Genomic DNA, 13,429 nt, shown 5'->3' with positions numbered 1-13,429 from the left:
CTATTACTTAGGGAGCTAGTTTTGTGTTATTACCCGCTGCTAAGATACTAATATTGGAACACAGAGTGTGAATAGTATCTGCCATGCACTCTGATTCTAACGCCATCCTTCAGGGGCAGGCCAGACGTTTTTATATTTGTAAACCAGTGGTTCCACAACTTAAATAATCAGGTTGTTGTTTTGTGCTTTGCTTTTTTTTTGTTTTTAATATGTAGATTCCTGGGCTTCAACCTCAGAGATTTAGACACAGAAGTTCTTAGTCATGACCTAGGAAAGTATAGTTCAAAAAAGCTTAATGATTCTGATAATCCTCTAGCTTTTGGAAATGCTAGGTAGTAAATTGTTAGGCCTATTATATGTTAATTTCTTAGGTAGAATATTGCTGGTGTTTTTTCTTTTAATTCCCTGAAGTCATTACTGCAGGTTACTAAAAATACATATTTATATTTATACATATACATTTAAATCACATATGTAATATATTTACATATATGTACATATTAAAAATAGTGTCGCATGTGTAGATAATATATAAATATATGTATGCATACAATATGTATACATATTTACACACACTCCAAATTTGTGTTTGTGTGTGTCATTGAAAATTCCCCAGTGTGACTCAACAGGTTATCACACATAAGGATTGATCTTGGATCTCTAGCCTGGACCCATGTTTACAGAGTCGGTGGCTTTTTGCTGCTTGGTCTCTTAATCTGGTGGTTGGTCTTAAAACTTTACTGCAAGTAGCAGCCTTGTTTCTTATGGCCGACTGCCACACTGGTCTATCCAGTGTCACTCACAGCAGTCCAGAGCCATGTCACGGGGTTGAAATTAGGAGTTTCTATAAGTATTTCTCTAGCCCTCAGTGCTTGAGTTTGGTCTGTTTCAACAAACTCATCAGATGCCAGCTGCTTACAGACCCCACTATACCTGAGCGTGTAGCATCAGTCAAAGGACCTTAACAACTGGTGTTCTAGAATCCTCAGGCTAGTTCCGTGGCCCACCCTTGCAGGCTTCAAAGAAGGCATGGATGGTGCATATTGTATTTGAGTCACTAGTTCTGAGTGCTATTTCTAGTAGCTACATAAACATCAATATTCTAACTTCTGAACTTAATTTTAGTAAAATACTATTTGTGGGTATATCGTTTTCATTCTTTAGGTATCATAGGTATACTACCTAGAAACTACGAACTTTTTAAGAGTCTACAAAAAATGCTTCTGACTGGAAAAAGGCATATATATTTGCTCTAAAGTGTGGAAAAGAAAACTGAAAAATGGAAATTAATGCTTAATTAAATCTCTATAAAATGTGCTTTGCCAATTTTAGCCATCGTTAAGTTTAGTATTTATTTGATAATTAGTGATTTTGAAAACAAATTTTAGGCTAGATTTCCTCTTGCTGATGAACTAGAGCCAACCATAACTTAATAAGTTGCTCATAGCCAAGTGTTTTTAAAAATAAATTATAAAAATCTTTTCAAGTTTTTATAGCAAAAATTATTTTTCATGTGGATTGTGGGTACATATTAATGTTTTGAGGTGGGAATCCCAAAAAGGAAAAATGCCTGGAGATACATCCCTGTTTGTGGGTGGCTCATTTCCTGCACTTTAAAAAAATGTTTGTCGGCCTAAGTGAATTCCCACATTATGCTTATCATTTAATCTTCTATTCCCTAATATTCATTCTTCATTGCTTAATTAACAGAAACACACATCTTCCCAGATTGGCTTCTCGATATAAAATGGACAATTTGTAGATATAGAAAAAAATTTTCTTTTTTTTTTAGGCAAGGCAACCCTTGGTTGACCTCACAGATTGCAAGGACTTTGTCCACTTACAATCTCTTATTTTTTAAATTTTTTACACCTACAGCGCCTGGTCTTCCTAGGCGGTGTCCATCCAGATACTAACCAAGCCCGACCCTACTTAGCTTCCGAGATCAGATGGGATCAGGCATGTTCAGGGTGGCATGGCTGTAGACAATATAGAAATGTTTTGAGAAATGCACACACGTTTTTAGCTTTAAGAGTTGAAGACCATTCAGTGAGTTTTGCTTAAACCGATTCACAAAACTAGAATTTGCCAATTATTTTGCCCTGTAAAATGCAGACATTTCATAAAGATTTTTTTCACCGAGTTTATTGCTTTTATATAAAAAATACTGTTGCTATTGCTGCTCACCCTGAGATGAAGAGTAGAGTAAAGGAACCTGACCTCTGCCTAAGAGTTGGCTGGCTTTCCAGGATGGGCTGTAGCAGAGGTACTGGGGCAGAGGGACCAGTGCAGTCAGCCAACCAACCTGGGTCCCCTGACTTAAACAACACCTCTCCTGTGAAACCATCCTTGTATCTCCATGCCTGGACTAGGCGCTCTTCCTGCATGCTCCCATGACATTCTCTAGGCCATCATCATAGCACATAGCCAATTTTTTTTCAATTATTGACTTTTCTCAACATTGTAAACTCCTTTGAAAGAGACCATCTTGTTCATCATGGTCTACCCAAAACCTACAGAGTGCTCAGTGCTCTGCAAATATTTTTTAATAATGTGACAAATGTGAGGCTTACAAGTAAAACTCTTTTGAAGGTAAATTTACTGGTGTGATTCCACAGTTAAAAAATAAAACTATTTTCATGAAGAAAAATGTGAGTTTTTTTATTTTCTAAGGTTAAGAAGAGATTTGGGGAGAAAAGTGGCTTCGATTATGTTTCTAAAATGGTATTAAGATCCATTTAGTAAAAAGCAATGTATAAAAAGTAAATTTTAATTTGTAATGAGAGAAATAGGTAACTCACAGTAGCCTTAAGGACATCTTTATTCTTGAACTAGTATATCGAAAAATACTGTTGTCCATGACAGTCCATGAAAGAAAGTGCTAGAGATAAATATACTGTTGTGGCCACTGCTGGTGCCCTGATCAGATCCCCTTTACCTGGCAGGTATACTTCATCCCCCAGCTGCTACAGGTATTGACTGCTAACAACTCACATTGCCCCTTTTACAGAGAATTGCCCTTGGAAATGCCATCTTGGTCCAAGTAAATGACTATCTTATATAGATGCATAAAACCTTACCTTGGGTCAACTCCGACATGTAACCCACACTCCGGACTTCCCATGGGATCCTGCTGAGGCCAAACCTCAGCGATGTCCAGTTCTCACCTAACCTGTTCCCCTGCCTTCTCCTGCCTCGTCACTACCCGAAGGGTTTCTCCCTGCTCGTGGAGTGTTCATGAACAAAGAGGGCTGACATTGATCTTTCCTGCTGCCCTATACGTTTCCAGACCAATTTTACCCGAGATTAATATTTATTTATTCAACATGAGAATCAGAGCTCGTCTTCTGGGAGCCTCAATTTTATTCAGATGAAACATTAGTATCTATTTTGTGTCAGCAGCGTGCTAGGAGGGGGTTAGCAAGGGAACCATGATAGAGAAAGAAAGAGAAGGAAAGGGAGAAAAGAAGGAAGGAGAGAGAGAGGAAAGAAAATCAATCAATCCATCAGTCAATCAATCAATCAGTCCAGCTTCTGAGGACACTCTAGGTAGGAGACCGTAGAGTGAACAAACTTCTAGTCTCCTCTTTGGATTTGATCACACTAAAGCACTGGCCCCTGTGCTAAATTTAGCAATCATGTAAGAACATTTCATCATCTTCCTTTCCAGATGATACACACATGCATCTATAAATCAAGCGAATTCAAAACTCTATCCTTATGGTCCCGCCATGGAGAAGAGTACTGACAGATCATTGCCTTTTAAACTCCTTCCACATGATTGGGAGAGGGGAGTAAATGTATTATTTCCTTCTTTTTTAAAGAAAACATGCCATGGCTCGCCTCCTTCTGTGAATAAAATTGCCCCCACTTGTTTTTGAGATTTTTATTTTCCCTCTGGACACAGCCTGGAAACGAGTCAGGGAAGACTTCCCGCAGCAGTGCTACAGTTTGGGTTGTGGGCAGTTGTGTTGGCCGTGTGTCACGTGGGCTTGCACATGGCTTGTTTCCCGCCCAGTGCTGGGAGAGTCTTAAGGCAGAAAGCAAAAGATGTCCTTTAAAAAATGTCTTCTGAAATTATCGAATACCTGCACAGAATCCATTTTTTTCTTATATGAACTTCACCCGGAAAATAAGAGTAGATTTTTTTTGAAAATCTCCCTTTTTAATGGTAAGGTCTCCTAACCTCTCTTAGTCACAAGGTTTCTCACTTATTACATGGGAGATGGACTGCGTCCAACTAGGGTCCTGTCCACCTCGCACATATTCTGATTTGTTTAATGCTCTCATTAAACATTCCTGGATGTGGTATACTTAACTCCATATAAAGTTATTTCTTTCAACTTCGGTCAGAATTAATTTTTGTTGTCTAGTTAGCAGATCCAAGAAAGGATGTATGTGTGTGTTTGTGTAACAATCTGTATCAGGCCCTATCACTGTAACTTTCTAACTTAATATGTTTGACTAACTAACTGAAGTTAAAGAACAAAAGTAGTAAAAAAAAGAAAGAAAGAAATACACTAGCTTGCATATTAGTCTAGAATAACTACTATAACAAACAACCCTAAAATCTCAACCTTAAATTAAAATGGTTTAATGAAATAAAATAAAAATAAAATAAAATAAAAATAAAATTTAAAATGTCTCTTGTTTGTTCACAGTCCAGTGCTGTGAACAGGCTAGGTAAAGGAATAGGGAGGTCTGGTCTCTGTTCCACATAACCATGGGACTCAGGGTCTTCCCATCTTAGGACACTCTCATTTTCAACATGTGGCCTCTAAAGTTGCTACGAAAGGGAAAAGAAAGTGGAGGATTCCCCATGGGAAACTTTTTATGAGCCAGAACTGGAACTGGCCTTTTTCCATTGGCCAGAACTCAGCGCTATGGCTCCAACATAATTGCTGGAATGGGAGGCTGGGAAATGTAGCCTCACAGTGTGCCCAGGCAGGAAAGAAAAAACGTGAATATCGGGGAGCTCTAGAATGCTCCTTATCTGGTTTTAGGACTCCTTCATATTCGAGCTTAAGAGTATGGTGGAAGGATCTTGCTGGCCAACGCTTTTCCTACATTTTAATCCTACTCCCTCTTCTCGCTACCTCTCACCTCCTCTCTCCAACTCACATACGAGGTAGGAAGAGATGATGTGAATGTAGATGGGGATCCCTAAGAAGGTGGCTTTTCATGAGTAAGGTAAGTAGAAAGGAGAGCTCACTAGAAAAGTGGCACAGATTTTAGAAAGAGAATTGGGAGAGGCCAGCGAAGCAGCTGGGAGAGGCCGGTTTGAGCTGCTTCAAATGGGAATGGATTGTTCCAATACGAGACGAATCCCAAGATGAAAGGCCCATTTCTCCATGTAGTAGTAAGTGATATTTTTAACAAAATTTTATGAACCTATTATAAAATTTAGGTTGAAGATTCTCATGTTTTTAACTGCAATGGAAATATCAGCATTCATAATTAACAGCTATAACTATGTAAGAGTAAGTCACTGCAGCTGTTAATTTTTTTAAAAACTCATATAAAAATAACACACATATATACCTTCAATAATGTAGGAAGATATTTTTCTCAAGAACGAAATTTTCTTTCTGCCTTAAATTCTTTCAACATGGAATGGGAAGCAAACATGTACCCATTTGTAAGCCCACGGTGACACATATTCAGCACACCTGCCCAGCAGTCAAAACTGCATCATTGCAGCAAGAAGGTCCCCATGTTCCCCTTAGGCTGCTTCTGAAGAGTCGCAGAGTTTCAGATATCATAATACTCTCAATTTGTAATATAGATTCCTGTGATAGCGATTCCTGTCCCAAACTTCTTTCAGGTCATCAAAGACATGAATTCATCCTTTTTGTCTAGTCATTAATTACCAAGAATGGATCTCCTTTATCCGTTGTTATGTTTAGTTTAATAAAAACACTTCCTGGAAACCAGTTCCTGCTTCAGTTTGCAAGTAGCATTTCTTACACCTAAAATTCTTACACTGGGCAGTTTCGTAGGGCCAATAGACACAAAAGCTCTGCCAAGAACAATTCCCACGAAGAGTTTAAAAGCAGTGAATCCCTGGAAGTTCAAAGCAAGTGACAGGACTTGGCCTCCATATCTTAAATGGGATTAGGTGCACCTATTCGGAAAGCCAGATGAAGCAAATGTGTAGTTGACACACTGTTGTTTCTTTTTCCCAGGGCTTTCCTGGAAAGGATGGATCCTCTGGCCCTCCAGGGCCACCGGGGCCAATTGTAAGTATTTCCAGAAACTCCTGAGATATATTCTGCTTTAAAGCATTTTGTTTCTTTTGAGAGATTTTCCTTTGCCAGATCTTTCACCTCTGCAGCCATCTTTGCTCTAGCGTAACAAACAACTCACCCTTTGGTACAAAGCTCTCTCTGAAACACTCTTTAAAAATAATATATCCATATGGCTTGATCCTTCTCTCTCTGAGCCACTTTGCCATAGATCACCTGCATTGATGAAAGAACTGCACCTGACTGATAGTGTGGCAACTTCTCAAAAAAACAAAAAAAGTCTTTTCTATTCTTTTGGTTGTTGGGACCAGGAATGAGCCATGAATCTGAAGTCTTAGGTGTTAGAAGAGAGGGGAGTTATCCCTGTGTGTGTTTGTTTCTCCTTCTTGGGAGCTGGCTGTCTTCAATGGGAATGAGGGAGTTTTCACCTTTGCTCCATTTTCCTGCCTTTCTCTTAGGGCATTCCTGGAGCCCCAGGAGTCCCAGGGGTCACAGGAAGTGTGGGACCACAAGGCGCCCTAGGACCCCCTGTGAGTATGCCACAGTAACCAGTCACTATGGTTGCCCAGTCATCCCTCTGGTTTACTTATGTGTTTATATTTATCTCTGTTGGTCAAAAGTGTTTATTCAGTCTTGGATGCTATGAGATTCCATAAAGAGAAACAGAGAAGCTCATAGGATAAAGATTAAGGTCAGACTGTGCATATGTCATGGCTAAAGACAGATGGTCCCAACAGGGAATAATTAGTTACACTTCTGCTTATATATATTTCCATGGTTTGTTATTTTGTATTTGACTAAGTAAAATCAGTGTCATCTTCATAGGAATTGGGTACAGTAACTGTGTGTTAATTAGATGCGTCTTGTGAAGGCTTGAGAAACTCAAGGGTTAGTGAGAATGGGAATAGGTTTATCTTTTCTAAGTTCTCCAAGAAAGACATAATTTTCCATTAAAACACACTCACACACAAGCAAATAGTGGTGTTTAAATAAAAGCGCAGTGAATGAGACGAATTACCTCCTACTTTGTGCTTCTAATCTCTAACATTGGTGTTTAATTGTGATCAGTGGGAGGGGGAGGGGAGAATGGGTGAGAAACGAGTGAGAACATCTGGGCCTGTTTTCTCATCTGTAAAACAAGGTAGTTCCATTACATGGCCCCCAAAGCCACATTGGCATCTTCTATGACTCATAAGTTGTCCCTTCTAGGTGTCGGTCTTAGCATTCTCTTATTGTCTATGATTAATGAAGTCTGTATCCATAAACCGAAGTGGTTGAGATGGATAAATGTTTGCACGACCACAGACATGCTAAGAATCTGAACGGTGGAGGAAAGAGAGGGCAACGAATTAGATTTCTATTGCTGTTGTAACAAAGTCGCTCAGTCTCAGTGGCTTAAAACAACACAAACGTATTATCTTAAAGTCCCGTGGGTTGGAAGTCTGACACGGGTCTCACGGGGTTAAAATCAAGGTGTCGATGTTTCCTTCCTGCAGGTTCTAGGGAGGAATCTATTTCCCTGCCTTTTCTAGCTTCTGAAGACTTCCCACATACCTTGGCTCACGGCCCGCTTCTGTCTTCGGAGCCAGCAGTGTTACATCTCTCTGAGCATTCTTCCAGTCCCGTCTCTCTCTGAACACAGCCAGAAAGGTTCTCTGCTTTTAAGGACCTATGTGATTGCATTTGGGCTGCCCAGATAGCCCTAGATAATCACCGTACATAACCCAAGATCCTTAACTAAGTCACATTTGCAAAATCGTTTTTGCCACATAAGGTAATACAGTCACAGATTCTGAGATTAGAGTATGAACACTTTAGGCGGGGAGGGGCTTTTCTAGCTACCAGAGTAAATAAGACATTACAGAAACATTGATTCTTATTTTCTAGCTACCAGAGTGAATAAGACATTACAGAAACATTGATTCTTATTCAGAAAGATACTCTCTCCTTCTAGCGATCCAGTCATATTACTCTTTATTTCTGAAACTCATTCCCATAAAATCATTTCAGCCTCAGAGTTCTTTTCTAAGCTATGATTCACATGACACATGTGTAGATACACAAACACACACAAGATATGAAAATAAAAAATGCCTCTAGATTTCAGCAAACACATCCTAATTTACACACCCAAATAAATGCCCTCCTTAGCAGTCATCTACTTATTCTAAGTACATTGTCATTGCTCAAAACACATTTAGATCTCTTTTCAAATAAAAAATGCCTCCAGATTTCAGCAAACACATCCTAATTTGCACAGTGGGTCACAAAAAAAAGATAAATTGCTTTATTTTCACGTCTTTTTTTTTTTATCCGAAATGATATCACCTAGTATGATCAAGCACACAGAAACATATACTGACACCCTCGCGTGAGCACATGTGCACACACACACACATACACACATGCCCCTTTCACTGAAAACTTATCCGCTCACTTGATTCTGGGCTACTTCTCACCAGAAAAGAAATTTAAAAACATGATCTCTGCTACCAAGCTTTAGTCTGCTTTTCTAAATGTGCTCCTGGGAACAAGAGTTCCCAAGTATGCCAGCAGGGCTCAGAGAGCAAGGGCTGCTGGTTAAGAGTATCCAGAGACAGTGTGGACTAAATCCGCTTCTCAGAAAGCCAAGAGCGATTTTAGGACATCAAAGGCATTTGAGACATCGTGAAGTGAAACGAGAAGAAAAAGCAAAGAACTGGTTTAATTTGGTTAGACAACAAACAAGTGTATTGGTGCATGAAGTGACTTTGTGCGTGGCACCCTTACTGACATCTCCTAGAACTGGCTTCTCTTAAACCAAGCTGGGTTGATCCTGAGCCACCAGGGATGGGATAGGAAAGAAGAGCGGACTCTGGGGACTTCAGGAGAGGACAATGGGGTGGACGAGGGGTGCAGTTAGTCATGGGATACATTAGAGAAAGAGAACCCCACCCTGCTCATCCACCTGGCCTTTTGTAACTCTGAGCAGACTCTAAATATGGAGCATACAGAAAAGCCAGCAAACTTTTTTTTTTTCAGAAATGAAACACTTGCTAATAATATTATCTTTGATTGTTACAAATCAAAAAGGGCCCTTGATGGTGGCACTTTTATCAGAGACAGAAATCATTTTGTCTGGTTCATAGACACTGGGCGGGAAAGCCACGGCAAACTTTGGGTATCATCTCTGCACTGTCCAGCCCAGACTTTTCCCTGGGTTTTGGGCCCTGAGCAACCAGATACCTGCTGGCTGCCAGACTTGCAAGACCAGTAAGGCAGGCTTGGTGTCATGGTGTTAAAGCCTCGATTGTTTTCCCATGGATGTCTGTCTAGGAAGGCCGGAGAGAAAGGGACCAAGAAAGACAGACTGCCTCACTGAGAATATCAATGTGCTTCCTATGAGCTGGTTCCAGGAACACTGGCTTTCACGCCCCCGGCCTTCAGCTGCTGGGCGTTGCTCCCAGGGCGGAATGTGCACCGCTGCTTCTGCGGTCAGAATTCCTACCTGAGGTGTAAGCGCAGGCTAAAATACAGTGCCTCCCTGCAGGGGAGCCGATGGTGATGAAGCACATGGAAGAAGGGGCCATGTGTTTAGTTTGAAATCAATACAGGCAATAGGTCCAGTGCTACATCATTTAAAGATCACTGCATTAGAAATGGGCACACCTAGGTTCTAGATGTGGCCCTGACGTGACTTAAACTGTGTGAGCTGCATCACCTGAGCAATGTACCTAGCCTCTCCGGATGTCCGTTTCCTCATTCATTCATTCAAAGATACTAACTGGGTAGCCACAATATGTACAAGATATATGAGAGAAAGGGTTTCTGAGGAGTACGAATGACTCCCAAGATATTTTTCGACATTCGTGGACCTTCTAGAGAGAATGATGTTTTTTTTTATATAAACTATAAAAAAAGTCAGAAAGTGAGAAATGCCTTAAGGGAAAGACGAGGAAGTTGCTATGAAAGGTCCATTGAAAGAGACAGAGAAAGACAGCGGGAGATGTCCTCCTGGGCTGGGGGATGGGGGCAGCAGCCCCCGAGGAGCCAGTATTTCAGTGGGATCTTGCAAGATGGGTGTGACTTCCACCCACCAAGATAGGGAGTAGACGTAAAGCCAACCCAGGGTCCCCCCCTCTCTTTTGTACATTTTAATATTTTTCATCTCTTTTCTCTTGCCTCCTCGCCACTGCCACAATTTCGTTTCAGGCCCTCTTCATTCCTCGCCAAGATTATTATCACAAGAAACTCCAACTGGCCCTCTTGCCTCGGCCCCACCCGTGCTCTGGTCCATTCCCCAGCTTTGTAGTGCAACTCCGATATATCATTCCCTGGCTCAGATCTCCTCACTGGATCCCTGTCACCAGAGGGTGGGTCCCAAACATATAGCCAGGTATACGTGGCCCTTCCCAATCAGCCCTTACTTTCTCCTTCCAACTTGATCTCATATCATCCCTTCACTTGTCATTGAGTCACCTCAAATTATTTAAAGCTCCCCCAATATATGCCATACTCTTCTACGTTTTGGGGGGGGTATTTTTTTGTTTCGTTTTTGTTTTTGTTTTGCCTTCTGGGATGCTCTTTCATTTGTCTGGGCTGCTTTCTCCTCCTTTCTCTACCTGGTGACCTCCTGGCTATTCTCTGTTTAAAACCGCACACTTCCTGTCTGAGGCCACTGTCACCTCTTCAGCTGTCAGTATCCATCTTTCCACTAAAATGATAGTTCTTTGAAGGCAGAAATTTTATCATACTCTTGTTTTTATTCCTAGGTCCTAGTGCAGTATCAAAGAGGGTGCTTAAAAAGTATTTGTTTAAAGAAAGAAAGAATGAGGGTATGTTTACATTCCAGTTAGGCTGATGTTCAGGGGAGTGTTGAAAGATTATTCGTACAGATTGGAGGTCAGATCATGGAATACCTTTGGAGTTGAGGTAGGATGTTTTGATTTTAGTTAACAGACATCTTTAATATGTGGGACTTGGACCATGAAATTATTCCTCTTCCCTTTAGCACTAAAATTCTGCGAATCTATGAATGTAGCTACTGTAGTTTCTTTTCTTTACATTTCAAGTGTTCCTGAAATTAAAGGAAAATGTGCCACTTTTTCTGGCCTCCATCTGCGTGGAAGATGTATTTTCCCTCAAAGCTTACTTTTGTGGGGTTATGGGCCTTCATTTGCTCAGGAATTTTTATTTTGTTTTTGTTTTACTTTGCAAAAATCAAAGGAAAGATGTCGGATAAGTTGGAATAAAACTAAATTCTTACCATACAGATACTTCACTAAATGGATATTTCACTGAAGCCGCCTAGCTATACTTAATAACAAGCATCGTGAGGCTGAATTTGAAGGATTTCAGGCCCAAATAAACATACCCACCCTATGTCCCAGAAGGTGCTGACAGCTGATGCTGCTACTTCCCTGATCACTCAGATTGGCACTAGAATTTCTGTTTCTAAGATTCAAATAAACCCATTTCATCAATGATAGCTGGCAATGGAAATGTCAGGTCGTATGTTGGTTCAGAAATAAAAATACTCAAGAGAAAATGGATTTTAAGGAAGGACTCAAGTTAAAACCTAATTCTGAATAACTGGAGTTAGGTTGGAGGGATGTATGTTTGCTTTTTGATTATTATTTACTTATGAAAGATGTCATCTCCACTGGAATAGAAGTTAGTTTTTGGCTACTGAGTTTGCTGAGCAGTGTTCTCTCTCATGGCAGCAGAGGCGGGTATGGGGGAGTGCATGAATTTGAGAGGCAGGCTGATTGGGTTTAGGTCCCAACTTTTCCATTTTCTTGTTGTGTGACTTTGGGCAAGTTGTTTAACCTTTACTTTTCTTATATGTAAAATAGGAATAATATCTTATTACTTTTCTTACCTGTAAAATAGGAATAATATCTCATGGGGTTGTTATAAAAAATAAATGAGGTTATCTTGGAGGAATCTTATAAGGATTACATGAGTTAATCTTATAGGGCTGTTCTAAGGGTTAAATGAGTTAATGAGCCAAAACCAGTATTTGGGACATAATAAAAGCTGCTTACGTATGAACGACTAGTATTTAAAGTTTCTTAATATATTTAAAATGTGAGATATTTACTTATTTTATATTTGTTTGCTGATTTTTGTTTTACACCTGATGCTCGAAAAGCTGTTTCCATTTGGGTTTCTTTCATGGTGACATAAGTAGCTCTTTTGTCCAATTGGACCTACCAGAGGACATCACTGTGTCTTGAGGAACTTGTCCATTTGTGAAGCCTGAAGAAGTGAAGGAAGAGGACATGGCCATTACATTTATTTTCCAAAAGAATGGGGGGTGGGGGATGGTTGCCTCATAAATCTGATTTTTGCAAAAAGTTTTATAATGAAAGTTGGGTACTTTTTTAATAGAATCAACTCTTTCTAATAGTCTAGATACCCAGTGCCTGAGTGTGTCTTAAATATGTTTTTAAATCAAGACAGTTAAATGAAGCACAGGTTGGCTTTCATCCAGACCTGAAGTGAAATTCAGCCATTAATTCATTCAGTTAACACATATTTTAGAGCGCCTGACATGTCCCAAACATAGTCCTAGGAACTGGGAATACAGGTCACAAATAGTGAAGATCTTTCTTTGTAGAGGTTGAGATACTTCTTGCAAATCCAGCTTTGGTGTTTTTCACTGATTTCTATTACTTGCGTTACCTCATTCCAAATAATGACTACATTGTGAGATACTAGCCTGTTAGCCTTACAAGGGACCTCAGAGATCACTTAATTGAATGGCCTCATCTTACAGAAAAACTCAGAACATTTAAGTGGCTTGCAGATATCATGTCTTATATTTTTTCTCAAAATATCAATATGTAAATTTTCAAACACACACAAAATTGAAATAATTTAGTTTGAAGACCCATATGCCAACCCTAAGATTCTACCATTATGTGTATGACTGTGTGTATGTTTTTTAAGAAAGTTCTCTTGGGCTTCATTGATTATTGATCTCATATGTAATATTAGAAAATTATCTTACAACACACTAAAGGGTAGATTTATACTTCTAGTTGAAGTCAGTTAATATTTTCCTTTCATTTTATTAATAAAACAAAAGGAAACGAGGCCAGAAGAAGATGATGACAGTCCTAGTTTTATAATAAATATTTCAATTTACTATTGGACTTAATTGAATGTTCGAGTGACTCTTTTGTACAAGAAACAGGTGA

General features: G+C 39.7%; 1 protein-coding gene and 1 pseudogene across 5 annotated transcripts in view; one reads left to right on the top strand and one right to left on the bottom strand.

Moving 5' to 3' along the window:
- The window catches only part of COL14A1 (collagen type XIV alpha 1 chain), a 188,165-nt gene that overhangs the window by 149,212 nt on the left and 25,524 nt on the right, over positions 1 to 13,429 (top strand). For all 5 annotated transcript variants that reach the window (XM_039854043.1, XM_039854044.1, XM_039854041.1 and 2 more), the window contains 2 exons: positions 6,186 to 6,239; positions 6,704 to 6,775. In XM_039854043.1, the coding sequence (XP_039709977.1) occupies positions 6,186 to 6,239; positions 6,704 to 6,775 (126 nt within the window). The remainder of the gene's footprint in view (positions 1 to 6,185; positions 6,240 to 6,703; positions 6,776 to 13,429) is intronic.
- LOC120595801 (uncharacterized) lies at positions 1,870 to 1,987 on the bottom strand (annotated as a pseudogene).

The sequence above is a fragment of the Pteropus medius genome, unplaced genomic scaffold (assembly GCF_902729225.1).
Source record: "Pteropus medius unplaced genomic scaffold, Ma_sr-lr_union100, whole genome shotgun sequence".
Classification (NCBI taxonomy): domain Eukaryota; kingdom Metazoa; phylum Chordata; class Mammalia; order Chiroptera; family Pteropodidae; genus Pteropus; species Pteropus medius.
The sequence above is the reverse complement of the archived record's forward strand: the minus strand, read 5'-3'. Positions and strand labels throughout refer to the sequence as shown.